The sequence below is a fragment of the Stenella coeruleoalba genome (assembly GCF_951394435.1).
Source record: "Stenella coeruleoalba genome assembly, chromosome: 7".
NCBI lineage: Eukaryota > Metazoa > Chordata > Mammalia > Artiodactyla > Delphinidae > Stenella > Stenella coeruleoalba.
This window is the reverse complement of record NC_137153.1, coordinates 75,961,097-75,984,675: the sequence shown is the minus strand read 5'-3', so window position 1 is coordinate 75,984,675 and position 23,579 is coordinate 75,961,097. Positions and strand designations below refer to the sequence as shown.

General features: G+C 39.2%; 1 protein-coding gene across 10 annotated transcripts in view; it reads left to right on the top strand.

The window, feature by feature from the left end:
- LOC307188602 (uncharacterized protein) overlaps positions 1-23,579 on the top strand; it is a 205,414-nt gene that overhangs the window by 29,553 nt on the left and 152,282 nt on the right. For all 10 annotated transcript variants that reach the window (XR_013829013.1, XM_079925974.1, XM_079925968.1 and 7 more), the window contains one exon: positions 1,451-1,521. Coding sequence is in view for 9 of the 10 variants with exons in the window: in XM_079925974.1 (XP_079782100.1) it covers positions 1,451-1,521 (71 nt within the window). In the remaining variant the exon portion in view is untranslated. The remainder of the gene's footprint in view (positions 1-1,450; positions 1,522-23,579) is intronic.

Here is a 23,579-nt window from a genome sequence, read left to right as displayed (position 1 = left end):
GTATATGTATGACTGATTCACTTTGTTATAAAGCAGAAGCTAACACACCATTGTAAAGCAATTATACTCCAATAAAGATGTTATAAAAAAATAAAGAAGCCAGTAAAATAGGGCTAAATTTCCTAGTGTGTGATCTGGGCCCAGAACCAAAGCTCTTTTGGGTTAGTTAATACCTGTGCAGTTATTTTTGTGAAGAACTACAAAGAAAAGCCCTTTGATTCTAGGGCAATTTTAAGGTATTTTGCCATAAGTCATTTCAAAGCAATCAAGTGAGAAAAAAGACAATTTTCTCTGCTCCTCATTGTTACAATTGAGTCTGTAGAGAATTGTTGAATGGGGGGAACAGTAAGCTTATCACATCCCCAAATGCTATGTATAATATGGCAGACTGGATTCTTGCTTTCTTTAAACTTCCAAACTGATCTGGAATCTTGAGTTTCCAAAGCTGTGAGTTAAAAATATTTAACTAGGGGGCTTCCCTGGTGGCGCAGTGGTTGGGAGTCCGCTTGCCAATGCAGGGGACACGGGTTTGTGCCCTTGTCTGGGAGGATCCCACATGCCGCGGAGCGGCTGGGCCCATGAGCCATGGCTGCTGAGCCTGCGCATCCGGAGCCTGTGCTCTGCTATGGGAGAGGCCACAGCAGTGAGGGGCCCATGTATCGAAAAAAAAAAAAAAAATTAACTAGAAATGTGATTTCCTGCTCCCCATTTCTCCCCATTTTCCTTCCTATTTATAAAAGATTAAAATACTATACTTAAAAAAAGAAAATTCATGAAAATCAAGTTTTCCATAATCACATTTGGATATTTGCAGTACTTTATATTTACATCTCACCTGAATATGAGTCAAAGAATGAGTTACCCCCACATATATTTCCCTCTCACTATACTGGCCATCAAATATTTTTAAATATTTAAAAGTTATTTTTAGGCACTGCCTGCACATGAACACATAATAGAAAAAGATCAGGCCATTTACTTATACATGTTCTCAAATCAACTATCCTGAACTGATACTGTGTGTTCAGAATCTCTCCAGTGGTATATAAAAAATTAGGTAGATTGGAACCTTATTTTCTTCTTTGGTAGAGAGGAGTTGATTTCATTCTAAACAGCATCGCTTCCCATGTTGTCTATGGGCCTGGGTCCTGTAAAGCAATTAGTGTTTTCAGATTTACAGTACACAATTTCAGAGGCATAACTTGCTTGTGTAATCGCTTATTTATGTAATATTTATGTACTTATCACTTCACTTCATCTGTGAGCCTCAATGTGATTTGTAAATATTAACATATTGTAATTATGTTTCATCACAAGGAAAATATGATGTACAGTCATTAGTAGTTTTATACCATTATTAGCTTTGTAGTTTACCTAGAAAGCTGACATTTAGATTTGTGGTTGTGGCTTCTCTCTAACTTATAGTGAATCATTCTTCTCTTTGTGTCAGTGATTTGCTACCATGTATTGAAAGAAGTCAGGATGATGCCACATTCCCAAGGGATACCAGAAGAACTCAATGTAAGTTTACTCTTTCTACTATAAGATTTTCAGTGTTTTGCCCTTAAGATGTTAGGAACATCTTTAACTGAGCACATGAAATTTAGGGTCCTCTAAATAACTGATATCACACTTCCTAGAGTGACCTTTGAAAACCAGCCAAACAAACAAACAAAAAGTTTAGTATTATCAGCACCATGTTCACCAGGATGAAAAACAATAAACGAGCAAACCAACGTTACTATGACACCTAGTTAGTCTGTCTGGGCTTTCCCCTTTGCCTTTCCCTCTGAACCCTCTGAACGTTTTGTCCTTTTTCTTCCGAACTTCTTAGGATGGTGGAGCCCTGTGTTGTGAATTATGATTTATAATCTCTTGTCTTGTGTTTATGACATTCTGCTTCTTTCCAACATGATTTATTGCTGACCTTGTTTTTAACATTTGGACATAATGCTTTTATATTTCAAAGCTGAACATTGATCTTTGTGTGTTATGTTTGGTTAATCTTGAGCAATGGGTCTGGAGAACCACAGATGAGAAGCAGTAACAACAACTAAAAAAGGTCCCAGAAATGCAGTAGTAGCTGCTATAGTTCAACAGCAGGGATGTGAAAGCTGTGATGCACACAGCCACTCAGAGTAGGAACTTGTTTGGACTGTAAATCTGAGTAACTCCCTGACCCAGTAATACTTTCCGGGCCTCTGAGTCTAGGATAAGGATCATCTTTGACTTTATAGTGACTAACAATGTCTGCTTTTCCAAAAGAATGACGAAGGATGGAAGGGGAAGGCACTAGTATCTACTTTTAATTATACATTTTTCCTAGCAATATGCTAATTTAATAAACAAATACCTGAATATAGCTCAACATGTCAATAATATTAGTCATGTGCATGTTAGCATGTTTAAATGTTGATAACTGTATCATTCTAGCCATTTGGGTTTGAAAACTTACAATACAGATGTGCCCCCATGAGGACATACTGAGATGGTCTTCTCAAATTTTTCAATTTCACACTTTAATATTAAAAGAAGTAATTACCTTATAAAATTACAGTTTCCCAGAAGGCTTTTGAGTCCAGGTTTTACTGTCCTGGAAGGTGGCAATTACTGGTCTTGGATCTTAGACACTGTAATTTTCATTAAGGCTAATTCTATTAATCGCTTGGTGATCCATCCTTACACTGAATAACCCACTTTCTAGGATACCTTCTTTATAAGTAATAGAAGTTCCTATTGAAGCAATCTAAGACTGGCATTTTATAAATTATTATTATTATTGAGCAGTCCTCAGTAGAAGGAAAGTGACTGTTTTTCTTTCTTTGTTCCTTCCTTCCTGACTTACACCCTAGTTAAAAGGAAATATATGAATCCTGTACAGAAACCATGTGGCTAGCAAGTCAGTATTCTATTACCAAAGCTTATGTCTTATCTTTACCTGGTTGGAGATCCACTGAACTCTACCAGATAAGGGCCTCTGAAGAACATCTTTTGGAAAAAGCACAAGCATTAGATTTAGATGCATCTCTATCCAAATATGTCTCTTCCATGTAACTTACCATGTGACCTTGGACAAGTTAACACACGTGTAAAAGGAAGAAAACAATAGCAAACTTGTAGAAGGATTAAATTAGATAAAAGTATAAGTTAAGTACCTAAAATTATGCTTTCTACTTGCTAGACACTCTGTACATAGACCTGAGGTAGTGAACTAATCTGTAAAATGTTCTTACAACTCTCATTAAATCTCCTTTCTCATAATTCTCTGCAGAAGCTTATGAAAAACAGTAAGCTTTTCCTTATGTAAGAATAATCCCACCTTTCAAAAAGAAAATTGCCACTTTCTCTGTACCAACAATTATTCCTTATTCATCGTACTTGTACAGTCAGAGAAGTATACAATGATTGAAACAGATGAAGAGAAATCAAGAACTGTCCTTACTCAGGTTGGCCACAGTTGACAATGAAATTTCAAAGAGGAATAATATTGTAAGCAGACTGAATTAGAAGATTGAACTGCAAAAGATCTAGAAAGATAAGAAACCATATAGATAGAGTATCTGAAAAATGTAAGGTGAAATTCAAGCAAGGTGTTCTAAGGTATTGGAAAATGGAAGGGGTTGCTGGACCAACCCCTTGAATCACTTAAACTTAGAAGTAATTATGAAGGAAAAATCCATTCGAAGAAGATAAGTTCAAAAGAGGCACTGAAAAAAATGTGATTAATCCTATCAAAAACAGTTGGTAGGGGGGGATCAGAATAGTAATAAGACTTAACCATTTCACAAACACCTTTTGTGCATGCCATCTCTGTTTCTCAGAGCAGCCTTGGAAGAGGGGAACCTCACTTATTATTTTACAGATGTGGAACTGAAGCTCAGGCACAAGCAAGTGACTTGCCCAAAGTCATATAGGTAGTACAGGATTCAAAGTCCATTATAATCTGCTCTGAGGGAAAATCTGATGTGGTTTCACTAAGGACTAATGACTTTGATTAACTCTGTTTCTGATAGAAGGCAAACTGTTTTTCTGCCTTGAATATGTTAACCTGAATAATTTAGGAAAATATTTAGAAGCCTTAATTATAGACATTATCTTTCAGGTTATCTTCAGCCTCTAAATGTTTACGTAAATATATTAAGTTTCTGAGGGATATATATGGCCCAAAAGAGACTTCAGGCAAACACAACTGTATTAATACCAGCTAAGACTTAAGCCCAAACCCATATTGGATTTCCTATCCTGGTGACCTCAGCAAAGCTGTGTCTTCACCTTGGGTGAATAAGGCTTAGTATAAAGGCAGACTGAAGATAAGAGGCTTGGTTGCACTCCAAATCACACTGGACATTTGTTGGTCATCTTGCAGAAAATTTGAAAATAAAATTAACTGAAGTGTAATAACACGTATGTGGTAAAATGCACAAACCTTGAGTGTACTTCTTGATGAAGTTTTACATCTGTATACACCCATGTACATTACTACCATCAAGACATGGAACATTTCTGGCGCCTGCAGGCCTTTTTAGAGTACCTGTAAAAATGAACTCTCCTTCTCTAAACTATCAGTGAGTAGAAAGATGGCCTTTGTCTACAGACTTAACTGAGCAGGTAATTATTTTAAAACTGCAGGGAGTCCTTAGGTATTCAGAGGGATGCCTAAGCTGACTGTGTGGGTGCATCAGGCGTTTACTGGATCTTGATGTTTCCGGCTGTTGCTCTGTGATGTTTCACCCTTCCATGTCCCTCGTAACTGGTTTCCTTCTGAGGAGCCAGTCACTCCTTCCATGTGGTTTGGACATTTCTTTCGTTTTTTTTGGCCGAGCTGTGGGGCTTGTGGGATCTTAGTTTGCCCAGTCAGGGATCGAAGCCAGACCCTCAGCAGTGACAGTAGTCCTAACCATTGGACCGCCAGGGAATTCCCTTTCCACGTGGTTTGAATCAGACTAATCCTACCCCTGGAGCACTGCATGCCCCTACCCACAATGATAGGCTGAGGGATCGGCACGTGATTCACTCGCGCCAGTGCAATGCATTGAGACTGCTGAGACTTCTCGGATTGAGGCAGGCCCATGTTTTAAGTTGGTGTTGAATGCTGAAAGATGTGAAAAGTTAGTACAGTAATCTTGCAACAATGAGCAAAAGATATCTGAGAGAGAGTCAGTACTAGGGAGAATGGAGCCGACGGACTGAAAGAAGGAACGCTGATCTGCAAGCAGGGCAGAGTTCCCATATCCAACCATACCTGAAACGAGATCTAGTCCTGAACTTTTATTATAAGACTCAACAGATTCTCTTGCATAAAGCAGTTTGAATTGGGTTTTCTGTCACTTGCAGTCAAAATGACCTAATATGTGTCTGTTAGGGCTGAATTATTCTCTACAACAGAATGAGGGGATTTTTTTCCTTCTTTTAAAAGAGAGTGCGCACACAGGGAGGGAGGAATGAAGAGAGGGAGGCTGGAGTGCCAATTGTTGTAGAAAAGGATGGAAGACGTTTTTAAAAAGCAAGGATGACAAATATCATATGTATGTTTTTGTAATCTTCGTAAAGTAACTTTCATCTTTTCAAAACTCTAGTAAAGTTGGCTACATACAAGAATGCCTTGTGTGGACTGTATGTGTGTGAGAGAGAGGGAGGGAGGAAGAAAGACTGGGTTCTACATTGTATTGACATGGTACGAAATAAGGAAAACAAGAGATGATGAAAAGATCAATTCCAAACTCAGCAAATTCAACAGAATAGGAACTTGGAGTCAGAGCTGACACTGAGAATATAAGCCCTCCAGAAATTCGTAGAATTGTTGAGGAATGCCTTGGACTTTCCATATGGGATAAAGGGTTGAGCCTATGCCCCCTGGATCTTAAGGGGTAAGATGACACCAACTAATTATGGCTTACATTATTCCTAAGTCTATTTGTTTGACAATAACATTACTTACTAGTAATAATTTTCTTAACTAATTCTAACTTTGGATCAACTAAACAAATCCAAAAGGCTACCATACAAAATTTTGTGTGCAGAGTGAAAAACAGATAATGGGAAGACATTTTCCAAAAATTTCTTGAAATAAGGAATTTTAAAATCAACAAACTATTCACATTACTGCTTTGCAAAAAGTCAGTTTCCCCAACCCCAAACACACCCAAAGGGAAACAATATGCAGGCACTTCCCAGTGTTTAATGTAGCTGCCTGTGCATAATGCTAGCCCCAAATGAATTTAACTCACTCGCAGTCCCCTGAAGTTACTAGTTAGCCCCAAATAGGATATTTGCCACTTATTGTGAGTAGTAATACTTACCACCCCACCCTACCCTGGAGCTTCTTCTGTTCAGTGAACATTCATTAAATTGTAACTGTATTTGATTTTCAGTGAGTATAGAGTAGTATAAGTGGTGTAAAGTAGGCAGGATCTACACCCTCAGAAATTCCATGTGGAAATCATACATATATATGATTAACACATCCTCCACTGGCTAATTACAACTGCAAGAAAGTGATAGTATGTCGTATAAGGTAAGGAAACGGGAAAGCCAGATATTGCATGTTGGTTCTCCAGGAAATGGACTCTGAGGTGGAAATTAGTATGCAAATTGTTTATTAGGGAGTGCTTTAAGGATCAAAACTTGTGGAAGGAAGGGAACGGGAAGGAAGCGGGATTAGGAAGGGAAATCATTAGGGTTGTCATGTCGTCTAAATCAAGGTCTAGGGGACCCCACAGGGAGCACTGAATCCAGGATGGCTTTTCAGAGTTGTTCTTATTTGAGAGGAGGAAGCATGGACCAATCATTGGATGCTGGCTGCCCCAGGAAGGGATGTGACGTTGGGTGGAACAGCCCTGAGGACAGTCAGTTGACATCCTTCCCAGAAACAGCTAGAGGAATAAATCCTTCAGTCCTAGAAGGGGGATCTGTGGCATGGCACACAGCATCCATACCACCAGAAATTAGTTAAGGTTTTGAAATTCAATTAATCTAGTTATGCTCTAGACATATTACCCCCCCCCAGGCCTTTTGGGGGGTCAGAGTGACTCTCCTGGACAGATTCTCCTTGAGCAGTAAGCTTCTTCATTCTTAGCCACCTTATTCATCCATCTAATAAGAACATTTTCCCAGAGGGGGGAACATGTTAGCCACAAGATACCCTTGCTTGGGATAAGAAAGAAATTACTGACGTTAGAGCAAAGTGGTTTGGAGTTGATTCTGGAGTCAGACAGAGTGATAGTCCTGTCACTGGAGTGGTCTAAAAGCTTTGCATACTGTTAACTTACTTAGATATTTGCATGTATGGGGGCACCAAATGGTTGAAAATGTCTGTCATGGGAAGGCAGCTGAGATGCTGCTCAGTTGCTACTATTTGCAACTTAAACATGTGCTGTCAATGAAGAGAGAAAGTAACCAAGCTTGTGAAGATGCCCTGAGTTCAGAGCTGTTAGCTACCAGCTGTGACTTCGTATTTTCAAGTGCATTATTAATGTTTGGTTGACTATCTGCAGACACGCAAGAAACATGGAAATAACTGCTGCATCTACTGATTTCACCGACGTGGCTGGAATGTGTCCTATTTCAGGATAATGGGAATGGGCTGTCTGCATTATTGCTCAATTAATTAATTAACATAATGGTCCCATTATGTATTATAATGGTCCCATTATAAAGGCCAGCACCTCACAAATGATTGGCTTTGTGTAGCAGAAGCGAGTGAAAATAATACAGGAGAGACAGTTGTGGCTAGGCCCTGTGCTAATTCAATTCATAATCACTTAACAAATAAACATCAGATGCTCTTAATCAGAGATTTTCTCTTCATTAGAGAAAAATGCCTTGCCATATTTTTGTCTTGAGAACCACTAAGGACTTACAGGGAGTTTAGGGACAGCTCTGAGCAAAGTTGATCATAGGCTGCTCAGTTGATTATAGTATGCTTTCTGTTTGCTTGTCATGTGAGTAGAGAGAGCTTCAACTGCCTGACACAAAAGGACTGGACATGCCAGAGAATTATGTATTGTGTTATTTGTTAAACTTTAGAAATGAGGCCAAGGCTTAATGCTGAAAACCTCTAATCAGCATTGGATTGTTCAGACTCAAAGCTGTGTTTATAATAATAGCAGATAGTAGGATGGAGGTATCATCCATTTGCAAGTTAAATAGAAACATTGTAATTGAAAGCTCATTAAAATTTTCCCAGATAGAGTTAAAAATTAATAATAACTTGATGATTTTACTGAAAAAAGAGGAAAAACTATTTGTTAAACTTTTTGAGTTGCTAGAAGCATCTCTGTCCCCAATGAACGTTGGGCGGGTAGCAACACAAAGTAACTCACCCTAATGTATTACATTCTTCATAATAATAGATAAATAACATCTAAGATAAAAGCAAAATTATTTTAGCTACTGCACTAATAATTGTAATATGCCAAGGTAGGATGAAAAAACACTTCTTTTGTCCTGCAAATGTTGATAACATTCAGATGTTATCAAAATCTGAATAGAGTACACAGGAAGTTTTGCATTTTATTATAGTAAAGGGTACTAAAGTAAAGTGTTGGTTTTAGAATAGTACCTAAAAACTTTAAGGACATCTTGCTTTGTTTTCCCATTCATAAGCTTTCTAGCCACTTTTTTTGATTAGCGTGTGGAAGAGGGGGTATCTTTTATATTATTTATTATTTTAGCAGATAATTTTTTTAATAGACTTAGTGTTTTTGAGCAGTTTTAGGTTCACAGAAAAACTGAGAGGAAGGTACAGAGATTTTCCATATACCCTCTGCCCCCATACATGCACAGACCACCCTCATTATCAGCAACACCCACCAGAGTGGTACATTTGTAATATCTGATGAATCCACATTGACATGTCATTATGTTAGAGTTCAGAGTTTATATTAGGGTTCACTCTTGGTGTTGTACATTCTATGGGTTTGGACAAATGTATAATGACATGTACCCACCACTATAGTATCATACAGAATAGTTTCACTGCCCTAAAAATCCTCTGTGCTCTGCCTATTAGATAATTATTTTTAATACCATAATTATAATAACAGCAAGCTCTGAAGACAGCTCTTAAAAATCATCAGCCTGAAGAAATTCTATGCGGCTCACAAGATTTGGATGACTGTGGCCTATATTTACCATTGTATTCCATTTTCTGAGCTATCAGCATCTCTGATTATAGTTCACCATACACAGGCCAACAACATCCACCTGAAACAAATATATCCGAGCTTACCCACTGAGGCAGTGGGGTGAAGCTGATTCCTAAGATGACTGTAAAGGGTGACAAGGAGACACATTTTCATTTATACTATTCAAATATGCAGGCAGGAGCCCCTTTTTTGCCCTGCTTTGGTCTATGGCTTAATTCTTCTGTCTAATCTTTACTTCCCTTTTAAGTGACATCTTATTTGATTAAGTGAAACAGAAAGTAAATTAGGAAAAGCCCAACATACTTTGACAAATTTAGGTCATTGAAAAGGCCTAAGGATTTTTCTCTTCTTATTAAGGGGTCGAGTTCATTCGTTTGCTCATTTGTTCAGTCAATCAACAAGCATACATTGAAAGTCGTGTATTCCAAGCCCCATAAGGCCCTAGGGGTACAACGATGAGAACATAGTCTTTGAGAAATGGAGGGAAATCCCTATCTTCTGTCCTCCCCGTCCCATTTCCTTTATTTCCCCTGGTTGCCCAATACACACGTACTTGGGAATAGGCCTGTGGATCTAGTTACCCCCTCAGGCTCCACTCGACATCATTTTAGTAGAATCATTTTATGGCAGGGAGCAGCAATTACTTAGGATTTTTTTTTCTTTTTAGTGTTTTTGAAAAATCAAATATTCCTTTGCTAGCAGATCTTTCTGGATTTTATGTTACCACACAGTCAATTGCAGTGAATTCATAAATGAAGAACCAGTTTTCTTTGCATCATCAGGGCAATAGGAGATGTGCCTCTCCTGCTCATCACTTAGTGATTAGTATGTGCGTAAAACACATCACGGTTGAGAGCAGTGTCACATAGAGTACGAATTGGGGAGTCACAAAGACCTGGATTTGAATCCAGCCTCCATCACTTAGGAGCTCTGTGACCCTGGGCAGGCTATTTACCTTTTCTGAACCTTGGTTTCCTACTTTGTAAAAATGAGTGATACTGCCTGCCTCACATATGGTGAGAGTTAAATGTGGGTCTACTTCAAGTTGCCCCAGGTCTTGGCAGCCTGAGGGCATGAAACTGATCGTCTTATGGATTGTGTATGAGTTTGCTTGGGCTGCCATAACAAAATACCACAGACTGGGTAGCTTAAACAGTGGAAATTTATTTTCTCAAAGTTCTGGAAGCTGGAAATCCAAGATCAAGGTGCTGGCAGGGTTGATTTCCTTAGGGCCTCTCTCTTTGGCTTGTGGATGGCCATCTTCTTGCTGCCTCTTCATGTGGTTGCCTCTTTATGCAAGTGCACCCCTGGCGTCTCTTCCTCTTCATGTAAGGTCACCAGTCATGTTGGATTAAGTTCCACCCTAACAGATTCATTTTAACTTAATCACCTCTTTTAAAGGTCTTATCTCCAAATTTTGAGGTCCTGGGAGTTGGACTTCAACATACAAATCTACGGGGATACAATTCAGCCCATAAGAGATAGTAACTTGGATTTTACTGTGTTGCGTTCATCTACGTAATGCTGGAGTGTAGCTCAATATAAATCCCAGAAGGTACCTTATAGGTGTTCATGGCTTTCCAGTTCTTCCACTCTTGCTCTGCCCAGGAAGCCACTCTGAGGAACCTCTCCACCACTGCTCCTGCCTGAACCCTCAGTGAGGACAAGATGTCTGCCCCCAAGGTGCCCTGCCTGGTGCTGAGGATGCCCAGGCAGCACAGCCCCCTTTGCAGCCTGCACTGCAGCACAGCCCGGCCCTAACTGTGGGGAGAACACCACTCACCCTGCTCTGCATCACGGCCGGTCACCAGGCCTGCAGCCAGGTTGCTTATACCTCTGTGTCTCAGCTTCCCTTGTGAAAACATCTGTTTCATCATCTGTCTGCAGCCTCTTGCCCAGGAGGCTTCAGACAGGATGGAATCAAATGCCATGCTCTGTTCCCTTCCCTAGTCCCTCAACATCAGGCACCAAGTCACGCCACCCCTCCCGCTCCGGGTTCAGCCAAAAACCTCATTGACGTTGACTTCTGGCGACCCTCCCTACCAGGTTGTTCACAGGCTCGGACAAATCTGAATCCCAATTCCAGTTTAGGGCACAGGACTGCTTTACGTGTACTCTTGCACTTTCCCAACATGTTTATTCAGCAAGTGGCTTAAAGGGGGCAATGCCATCAGTTTCTGATTCTGCTGTCTTTGCCATTGGCATCCTATAGTGATTAAGAAGGTGGGCTCTGCAGTCAGATTGCCTGGACTTCAGATCCTCTTCTGTGACCTTGGGCTGGAAACTTATGTTCCTTAAGCCTCGGTTTTCCTATCTGTAAAACAGGTATAGTAACAGTTCTTACTTCATAGGATTATAGTAAGAATTAAATTGGTAAGACATGTAAAGAATTCATCCCCATGCCTCGAACACTATGAGTCTTATCATTGCCATCTAATGTTCTCTGAATACTAATTCTTCTAGGTACTGCTTTCAGGTATTATGACATTTCATTCTCAAACAATCCCATGAGGGAAGTCCCCTTCTGATCTTGATTTTACAGATGAGGAAACAGTTGTCAGTAGCCCGAGGTGGCACAGTTAATAAGGATTCAGTCCAGTTCATTCGGACTCTTCACAGACTCTGCTCTAAGCACTGTGCTCACTCAGTAAGTGATATTTATTATTACTGTAGTCATGATCAGTTAGTCAACAGATTTTATATAGATGCTAAATGCACTTCAGTAGGTGGAGTGAGAAATACAAAACTTTAGTATTTTCTTTCAGGGATCTATCATCTCATTGGGAAGACTGGATCTATGTATGTAAAAGCAGAACTGAAATAACAAGGTGCTGTGTGTAAATAAATAGTGGAGATAATATACATCATGAGTCTCAAAGAGGGAGAGGGAGAGTTTGTGGCCGACCAGTGTGGTCAAGGAAGGCTTCATGGAGAAGCTGGAACTATGAGCTTGGTAACTGTTTGATGATTGAATAACTTAGGAAGACATTGAGGAATAAGTGGGACTGGGAGAAATTAAGAGGAGGAGGAAGGAAAAGCATTTCAGAAGATTAAGGTGAGTGAGTAAACTGCTAAATTGGAGGAAATACCAGTATTGTTTAGATTAGTAACTTAGAGTGACCCTGAATACATATATCCCCAGATACATTCAAAGTGAAACAACTTTTGTAAAGCTACCAAACCTCTTTAACTTCAGGGCATATTTAGAAAATGGTAAGATATTGATGACACATTGGGGTAAATGAATGAGACTTCTAGAAAATGGAATCAGCAGTCACAGGCTAGGCCAGCCTCTAGCCACCAGGCCTCACCAGCTGCCCGAGGGCTGAAGGGAATCGGTATCTTGGTTCTAGGCCCCGTTCTAAACAGCTTAAAAAATAGTCGGGGAGAATAGAAATGTACCAGTATTTCTTAGTGTGTTTTTACATAATTACCACCTGGTAGTGTCTAAAACGATAAGCTACACATTACCAAAGCAAACAGAGAAATGTGCAATTAATTTTACATTAACCCAATGGTGAAGCTAGTCCAAAAGTTTCAAAATGAGACAGGAGAAAGGAAGCCAGCCATGATGGATGAAAACAAATTAAGACCTAGTGGTTTCTGAGTTTAAACACTCCACCAGCAAAAGTCAGACAATAAAAATGACAATTAAAAAGCACATTTTTATTAGGTGATGTCTGACCACACAGAATGCTGGGGACTGGGTTTATTTATTTAGTCCACCCGAAACAGCAGGATAACACACGCATGGTTGCACATTTTGGGTGGTGGCACATCAGTTCCTGCCTCCAAGGCTGGTTCAAAGAGAACATTCTGTGCATTTTGCGTGATTAGTAAATTGGAGTGGACACCAGGACACATAAGTATCACTCTTAGACCCAGGCAAGAGGGACCCTGACCTGGGACGCATAATTTAGACGGTTCTGCTCTGGCTTGCCACATGAGGCATCCCTGCTTATGGGTCGAGAGATCCATGGGGCCAAAGGACTGTGCCCATCTGGAATCCAGCAGTCCCCTCCCCACCTTGACCAATGGCTTCCTGCCACTTTTGAGGGCTTCTGCAGACCTCATCCCCAAGTCTATCCTTGAGGGAGTAAATGGCACCACTGGTGGGAAAACCCCTGGCCATAGGGTAACCAAGGACCAGCTGGACAGTCTGGGTTGTCCACAGTGTTGGCATAAAGTCCCTCAGAGTTGAGGACAGGGCCAGGGTGGGTGGGAGAATTGGGCAAGTGTCAGGGCCCAGCTCTCCCTATGCCACTGTATTCCAACAAGGAGGTTTGGGGAGTCTGAAAATTCTAAATTCCAGACTGGCCCTCTAGGTCATTATAAAGGTACATTTGCCAAGGTATGCCATTTATCTGATTGTCCACGTGTAACTTTTAAATACTTAGACATAAGGTATGTGGGTCTCCTTTGTGTTCTTACCGTGAGCCCACAAATGCTTGTGGTGGATCCAGGACACAAGAGTCTGACAGAAAGCACAACAAGACAAGGACATAGAAATTCTGAGTCCCATCTCCTCTTAATCCAGGGCTAGGAAGTCCGTGGCATAAATTTGGCCTGTAGGTGCTGTGTGTACCACCAACTCCATGTCTTTCTGTTCTCTTTTTTTTTTTTACTTTCTTCCTCGTGATCCAATGTGTCCCTTGCACAGACTGGAAGATCAGGCAGTGTCCACCTTGGGCACCACATAGGTGATCACCAACAGGTACATGAAGATGAAACACAGTCACTCAGAATTAGAAAAACGTGAATTACTTACCCAGCAACACATCCCCCCATGGGCATAAATGCCTAGCTCTGTGTCACATTCTAAACCAGCCCATGCATTGTTCTAGTTCTCTTTTCCTAAAGCTGGCCATTCCCAGCCTTTTGGAGTAGTTTGCTTAATGTTTTATTTTAATGGATTATCAATGCTTTTCTTTGCTTTCAGATCATATCTGCTACCTCAGTCCATATTAATATCTCCTTTAAATAGAAATTAAGCCAGAATCAGTGTTAATAAGAGTTCTTCACCTTAACATAGCTTTCATTGTAGAGTGTCTGGAAGAAATTCCCATTCCTATCCTTATATTAATGCGTTTTTGTAGCTTAAGTTAGAAATGAAGGTAAATCACTCAAAGTAGACTTCGAGTGTAGTTTGTACCAGAGGTGTTAATTATTGATTTCATTAACCTTTAGACTCTAGGATTCAGGAATTTACACAAAGAAAGAAGAAAATATTCTAGTTGCCTTCATCTGCCTAATAACTATAAAACTTTTCTTGACAGGCTGACTTTGGGCATGCTTATTAACAAGGAGGTATTGAACACCAAAGTCAGGTGATATTGTCTGATTTTCTCTTTTTCTAAAGAGAAAGGAAAGAGATGGCCTTGAGGAAAGGTCTAGAGATCTGAATACAGAAAATGTGAATCTGAATCCCAGCAGTGCCTCTCATTAGCTGCGCAACTTTGAGTAGGTTACTTACTGTCTCTGAATCTTAGTTTCCTCAATTGCAAAGCAGAAGTAGCATCTATGGGTGGGATTGCTGGTTGTCTCAAAAGAGACTATGTATGATAAAATTCTTTGTAAACTAAAAATCCTGTAAAAATATTAGTTATTATTAAATGCCCGTTACAAGGCTGTTTGCTTTCAAATCTCTGTAAGAGAGGATAGGGAAGAAGTTTCAGAAAAAATAGAGAAAAATAAATGGGAAAAATGATACAGACTAAACCAGAAACCACTTTAAGTATTTAATTTCTACCTGTTACACTATGTTTGCAGTGGGTGCTGAATAAATAGTACTGACCATAAACAAAACTGAATTTTTAATTTTTTTATTGAAGTATAGTTGATTTACAATGTTATGTTAGTTTCTGGTGTACAGCAAAGTGATTCATATATATATGTATTCTTTTTCATATTTTTTTCCATTATGGTTTATTACAAGATATTGAATATAGTTCCCTGTGGTATACAGTAGGACCTTGTTGTTTATCTATTTTATATATAGTAGTTTGTATCTGCTAATCCCAAACGCCTAATTTATCCCTCCCCCACCCCCTTTCCCCTTTGGTAACCATAAGCTTGTTTTCTATGTCTGTGAGTCTGTTTCTGTTTTGTAAATAAGTTCATTTGTATCATATTTTAGATTCCACATATAAATGATATCATATGGTTTTTGTTCTTGACTTATTTACTGCACTTGGTATGATAATCCATCCATGTTGCCGCAAATGGCATTATTTCATTCTTTTTTATGGCTGAGTAATATTCCATGGTATATATGTACCACATCTTCTTTATCCATTCATCTGTCAATGGACATTTAGGTTGCTTCCATGTCTTGGCTATTGTAAATAGTGCTGCAGTGAACACTGGGGTGCCTGTATCTTTTCGATTATGGTTTTCTCCCAATACATGCCCAGGAGTGGGATTGCTGGATAAAACTGAATTCTTCATGAAATTTCCCTCAAGAGTAAGATGAAATTAAATAAAAACATTGATTTTATTTTTAGGACCCAGAAATTTGGTCATCATTTCTAGATAAATGAAAATCCAGCTTCCCTTAAAATATTTCTATATCCTATTAAATGAGCAAACAAAAACCTTAGTAAGTATTGCCCCACACAGAAATGGAAGCTCCAACACAACAGAGATTTTTGTCTGTTTTATACACTGACGAATCCCCTGTGTCTAACCCAGTGCCTGGCACAGAGCAAGTGCTCATTATATATTTGTTAAATAAAATGAATTAATATGTATATCTAAGTCAGTGCTGCAATGTGGGAGCTACTTTCCACAGATAATTTACTTTTAGGACAATCACTAATGAGGCCCATGCTTACCATTCCAATGAGAAAAGTATTTCGTTAGCATCAGACCCTGTGCCTCAATGATTAAGGTTTTTACGTGAAAATTGTGAGTGAAGCTGGCCTCTGTCCTTAAAAGGTAAGGCTCTGGAACTCCCACAGACTTTTTGCCTTTGAATGTATGGTCTTCTACAGTCAGGAGGAGAGTTGTAAAACCAAGTGTTTCTTGTTTTAAAAATTAACTGGCATGCAGCTTAATTGTTTTAAAAGGCTCTTTTATATGTGTTATCCTTGATTAGCTCAACAACACACTGAGGCAGGCAAATGATAGTCTCTATTTTGTGCAAAATGAGACCTAAAGAAGGGAAGTGATTAGCCTAGCAAGGGGGGTGTGGGAGATAAAAATAGAAGTTGGGTCCCTTGAGTCCTTGTCTAATGACCTACTTAACCCAGCATGATGTATGCATGCAGTCATAATTAATAGACTGCTCATTTGTTGTTTATCAACGCAAAGATGTTTAAAGGCAAAAAAATGTAAACAATTGTTTGGACTAAGTTAAAGCACCTTCAGTTGAACATAAATGTTCCCAAAATGTTTTCAAAAGGCATTCTTTTTGTCTCTGCTTTCTGGGTAGTTGCTTTGTCTTCATTTTATCCTGCATGCTTGAACAGTCTTTGTTGCTAGTTCCATAAAGCTAAGTGCTCATTACTACCTATTTTCATTGTTTTAAAGTGTTCTATGACTTCTTGTTGTTTTGTGATTTAAGGATTAATCTCATTTTAAATAACTTCTATTTCCTGTACCCTAAGCACATTATGGTAGAGATAAATGCACAAAAATTAAAGTCCGTGAACCAAAAGTAAAAAGGTTATGGAATCTTATTTGTGAAGGCGCTTAATTTTAAAAGCTTGCCCCCTGCTGGAGTAGTGTTGACATAACAACTGGAAATAAAATTGGGAGGAACTGTGCAGTTATGTTGAAGGCCCAATCTGACTGACACCCATAAGACTTCAGTTATCTTTTAAAGACCCTAAAATTACAGGTCTTGCTGCCTGTTCAGATTAACTTCAATCACATACTCAGTCCAGAAAATTCAGAGTTCAGGAATAAGATAAGACCACACTACTGAGTTCTCTCTCTATATAAAATTCTATCTTAGACTAAGGGATTTTCTTTCATAAATTATTTATGAGAACACTTTAGAAGCAAATTTTTTAAATTACCTCTTGAACATTTTAAAATAAAAACTCAGAGACCAACACAGTAGCAGAAATAGAGAAAACTATCTCTTTTTACCCTGCCTTCTGTAGCTGACAAACTCCTGTTCACAGGACCCAGCTCAAATGGCTTCTTTCCTTTAAGCTTAATCATACTCCTTTAAAGACGATTAGCTATTTTCTTTTCTGTGCTACTGTAAATAAGTTTTGCGTTTATCATACTATATTGAAGTCATCGATATATTTTTCTCCCCAAAGCTGCAGAGACATCAAATGAGAACTACAAAAACATGTAAAATGTTCTCCTTTTTTTTTTTTTTTTTGGCTGCACCAGGCAGCTTGTGGAATCTTAGTTCCCTGACCAGGGATTAAACCTGGGCCCTGGCAGTGAAAGCGCCGAGTACTAACCACCAGACAGCCAGGGAGTTCCCAAAATGTTCTCCTTAAAAATGAATTTCACATGGTATTTGAGAGAATCATAGATTATTAGAACTAAAAGGTATCTGAGAGATTATTTGTTCAAATACACCCCTTCCCCAAGCTTTCTCCCCCCACCGCCAACTTCCATTATATAGATGAAGAAACAGAGCCTATCTAAATAAGATAACGATACAAGTTCTCTCATCCAGGAATTATCAAAGTAAAGCTATCATCCCTATGTTTTTTTTCAATTTCTTTTTATTGACCTATAGTTGATTTACAGTATTATGCTAATTTCTGTTATACAGCTAAGTGACTCAGTTATACTCAGAATATATACATTCTTTTTTTATATTCTTTTCCATTATGGTTTATCCCAGGAGACTGGATACAGTTCCCTGTGCTATACAGTACGACCTTGTTGTTTATCCATTCTAAATGTAATAGTTTGCATCTGCTAACCCCAAACTCCCAGTCCATCCCTCTCCCTTCCCCCCTCCCCCCTGGCAACCACAAGTCTGTTCTCTATGTTTGTGAGTCTGTTTCTGTCTTGCAGATAGGTTCATTTGTGCCATATTTTAGATTCCATATATAAGTGATATCATACGGTATTTGTCTTTCTTTTTTTTTTAAATTTATTTATTCATTTATTTTTGGCTGCGTTGGGTCTTTGTTGCTGAGCACAGGCTTTCTCTGGTTGAGGCGAGTGCGGGCTACTCTTTGTTGCAGTGCATGGGCTTTACATTGTGGTGGCTTCTCTTGTGGAGCACAGGCTCTAGGCGCGCGGGCTTCAGTAGTTGTAGCACGTAGGCTAGTAGTTGTGGCTCGCAGGCTCTAGAGCGCCAGCTCAGTAGTTGTGGCACATGGGCTTAGTTGCTCCGCGGCATGTGGGATCTTCTCGGACCAGAGCTCGAACTCGTGTCCCTTGCACTGGCAGGCGGATTCTTAACCACTGTGCCACCAGGGAAGTCCTGTCTCTCTTTTTGTGACTGACTTCACTTAGCATGATAATCTCTAGTTGCATCCATGTTGCTGCAAATGGCTTTTTTTCTTTTTTATGGCTGAGTAGTATTCCATTGTATATATGTACCACATCTTCTTTATCCATTCATCTGTCAGTGGACATTTAGGTTGTTTCCATGTCTTCGCTATTGTGAATAGTGCTGCTGTGAACATATGGGTTCATGTATCTTTTTGAATTACAGTTTTGTCTGGATATATGCCCAGGAGTGGGATTGCTGGATCATATGGTAGTTCTATTTTTAGTTTTCTGAGGAACATCCATACTGTTTTCCATAGTAGCTGCACCGACTTACATTCCCACCAACAGTGTAGGAGGGTTCCCTTTTCTTTACACCCTCTCCAACATTTGTTATTTGTAGACTTTTTTAATGATGGCCATTCTGACCAGTGTGAGGTGATACCTCATTGTAGTTTTGATTTACATTTCTCTAATAATTAATGATGTTGAGCATCTTTTCATGTGCCTACTGGCCATCTGTATATATGTCTTCTTTGGAGAAATGTCGATTAAGGTCTTCTGCCCATTTTTTGATTGGGTTGTTTGGTTTTTTTGTTGTTGTTGAGTTGTATGAACTGTTTATGTATTTTGGAGATTAAGCCCTTGTCTGTTGCATCATTTGCAAATATTTTCCCCCATTCCATAGGTTGTCTTTCTTTTTTTTTTTTAATGGTTTCCTTTGCTGTGCAAAAGCTTATAAGTTTGATTAGGTCCCATTTGTTTATTTTTGTTTTTATTTCTATTGCCTTGGGAGACAGAGCTATGAAAACATTAGTATGACTTATGTCAGAGAATGTTTTGCCTGTGATCTCTGATAGGAATTTTATGGTGCCATGTCTTATGTTTAAGTCTTTAAGCCATTTTGAGTTTATTTTTGTGTCTGGTGTGAGGGTGTGTTCTAACTTCATTGATTTATGTGCAGCTGTCCAACTTTACTAGCACCACTTGCTGAAGAGACTTTTTTCCCATTTTATATTCTTGCCTCCGTTATCCTTCTCTTCTGGTTCCAGTATTACCATCTCCTTTCCACACGGTGATCCTGCAATAATATATCCTACCAAACTCTTCAGAGGTACTAATTTTGTATCCTTTAATTTCCTAAAATCATGTGCAAAATTTGTGTGCATGTATTTTAGGGCCTGCCTCTATGAGGGATGCCTTTCCTCTCTAAACATTCATTCACTTATGCATGCATGCATTCATTCAACACATATTTATCAAAGGCACTATGTGCAATCCTCAGAAAAATACAAACTGAAACCAGCAACATATAAAAAGGATTATACACCATGACTAAGTGTGATTTTTTCCCCCCAGGAATGCAACATTGATGTAACATCTGAAAATCAATCTTGTAATATACCATATTGATATAATAAAGGACAAAAATCACACAATCATCTCAATAGATACAGAAAAAGTATTTGACAGAATTCAACACCATTTCATGATAAGAACACTCCACAGACTAGAAATATAAGGGAACTCCTAAACCTGATAAAAGGCATCTGTGAAAAGCTTACAGTTAACATCACACTCAATGGGGAAAGAGTGGATGTTTTCCTCCTAAGATCAGGAACATGACAATGCTGTCCTGTATCACCAAATTTTTAACATTGTACTTGCAGTTCTAGCCAAGAGAAGGAAATAAAGGGCATCTAGTTTGGAAAGGAAAAAATAAAACTATCTCAATTTGCAAAAGAAATGATCTTTTGTATTAAAAATCATGAGTAATAGACACACACACAAAACTATTAGACCTAATCAACAAGTTCATCAAGGTTGCAGGATATGAGATCAATATGCAAAATGCAGTTGTATTCCTATGTATTAGCAATGAACAATCTGAAAAAAATAATTTCATTTACAATAGCACCAAAAAGAATAAAATATATAGGGATAAATTTAACCAAAAAGTTGCAAGACTTGTACACTGAAAACTACAAAATATTGTTGAGAGGAATTAAAGTGTTAATAGGTCCCAATAAATGGAAATAAATGCAAACATATCCCATGTTCTTAGATTGGAAGACTTACTGTTAAGATGGCAATACTTTCCAAACTGATCTACAGATTCAATGCAATCCCCGTCAAAATCCTAGCTGCATTTTTTTGCAGAAATTGATGAACTGATCCTAAAATTCGTATGGAAATCAGGGGACCCAGTATAGACAAAACAGTATTGAAAAAGGACAATTTATAGTTTTAGCACTTTCATTTCAGTCTAGGATCCAATTTGAGTTAATTGTTGTATGTGGTGTAAGTTAAGGCGTTCAACTTCATTCTTTTACATGTGGTTTTCCACTTGCATGGGCCTGAGAATTCGCTGAGAGTTGACTAAGATTTTATCAACTCAGGTTACATATAATACCTCAAAGTTAAATCAAGTTCAGTATTCGAATTTATACTTTGAACTAGATATTCTAATTTCTGAATCAAGAGTAGGTTTGGCTTCTGAATGACAGTGGGTCTAATTGTTGCTTAAGAGTGAGCTGTGAAGGCATGGTCCTGGCAGGAACTAGGGACGATCACGCCCATGGAATAATCTTGCAAGAATGCAGGCGAGTTAAATAACGTTGTGTTTTGATTGTGCCATGACCCAGGCTTGTTCAGCATACTGTTTACATATGTAGACATGTGTTGGAGAAGAAGTCTGTCTTAATGACGAAAGTGAAACATCGGAGTCTAAGGGCATGTGGTCGCCACCCCTCAAGATGGCCCTCAGTGGTCCCACTTCTCTGTATTCATGCCCTTGTGTAGTCTTCTCACACATTGAATAGGGCTGATTTGTGTAACCAATAGGATATTGTAGAAGTTATGGAGTGTGACTTTTGAAACTATGTCATAGGAGACATTGCAGCTTCTGCATTACTCTCTCTTGGATCCCTGGCTCTGAGGGAAACTCACTGCTGTACCATGAAGATACTCAAGCAGCTTATGAAGCTGTCCATGTGGTGAGGAACTGAGGCCTCCTGCCAACAGCCATGTGAGTGAAAATCTTGGAAGCAGATTCTCTAACCAGTCAAGATGATGAAAGCCCAAGGGCTTTTGAACAGACCTGAACCAAAATCACCCAGCTAAGCTGCTCTTGGATTCCTGATCCATAGAAAGTATGTGAGATAATAAATGTCTGTTATTGTTTTAGGCCATTAAACTTTTAACTAATTTGTTATGCAGCAGTAGCTAACTAATCCAGGATAAGGAAGGACAGCAGTTCTGGGTATAGGAGAGATACCTGAGAGCAGAGGGACCAGGTCCTGACCCTGCCACAGGGTGGCTATTCATCAGTCCACATCTTGACAAACGTAATTTGACCTTACCTGGTGGGGCCTATGGGGCCAGCCGTAAGCAGTAATATTGGATGGAGACCCTGATGAGCTCAAGGCAAACGAGAGAAGTAGATCAAGTTTATTTCCAAAACTATTTGAGTCTTCTACTGCTTTATAGCTCCTCCAAGATCCCCATCCTGACATCCCAGCTTACTGTCTGCTGCTACAATCACTGCTCCTCCTTTCTTTAACTAGTTCTGTAAACTACTTCAAGTCAACACATACTGAGGGTTTGCTATGTGCAAGGCCCGCAAAGATGAATAAACCCCTATCCTTCTCCTAACAGAAGAAGCCATTTTCAGGAAGCTCCCAGCTGATGTTGCTGCTGCTGGTCCTGGGACCACACTCTGAGCACAAGGCTCTAAAGACTCTGCAAGCATTGAGATGGAAGATAGTGTGCAGCATGCCCAGCAAACGCTTGAACTCTCACAATGGAGGATACTCACTGCCTGCAAATCCAACCATGTATACGGTTCTGGCTCAACTTACGTCCGAGGTCTGTCACAGTCACCATGAATGAAACATGAGAAAGAGACTGTGATAGAAGTCAAAATGTTTACTCCTTTTCTTTCACAGCCCACCAAATCTCCCTGGCCTAATCTTATAAGCTCAATACATGTTCTTCAACTTGACGAGCACACCTGATCGTGTTGGAGTAAACGGCCTTGGGCACCCTCTAGAGGCCAATAGTAATAAAGGCAAAGAGAACAGATTGAAAGTGAAGAGGAAAGAGGGTGAAGTGGTAGAAAGGGCTTGTTAACTAACCCGCGGCGGGGGGAGGGGATGTCACATACTCTCTAGCCTTCTAGAGCAGCAGTTCTCGAAGTGTGGCTTGGCGACCCTGAGGGGGTCCATGAAGTCAAAACTGTTTTCATAAAAATTTGCCTTTTTTACTCTCCTTCTTGCATGAGCATAGAGAGGAAATTTCCAGGGGCTGCATGACATACTGAAGTCTCAACAGATTGAATACAGAAGCAGATTTGAGAATCTTACTGTCTTCTATTAAGCTGGACATTAAAAAGATCTGCAAACGTGCTACTTTTCTAATTTTTTTTTATTTTTGAAAATACAGCTATTTTTCATAAAAATGTTATTTATGTTAACATATAATGGGCTTATTACTGCTGTTATTTTTAAGTAAATTAATACATAAAATTTTTATATTTTAATTTCTAACACAACAGATATCTACAGATAAAAATCCACATAAACAAGAACACTTCAGGGGCCCCAATAATGGTGAAGAATGATAAGGTTCTGAGGTTAAAGAGTTTGAGAATCAGTGCTCTCAACCTTGGCTGCATATTGGAGTCAACCTAGGAACCTGGAAAAAATACTGATGCCTGGGTTCCATGCCCAGAGATCCTTATGTAATTGGTCTGGGGTACAGCCAAAGTATTGGGATTTCTAAACGCTTTCAGGCAATTCTAATGAACAGACAGAGTTGAGAACCACTGCTCTAGGCTAAAGACTTTTACGGATGTCAAAACAAGCACAGCCATGGCCAAGTAATGGGAGAGCAAATACAAGTCTTAATAGTGAGTGGCGGGAGAAAAGCAACAAGCAATCACTCTTATCACATTATCCCCAAAAGTACAACAGGACAAGGGGGATATTTTGCACCTCTAGCAATCAGACAAAAAGCTTT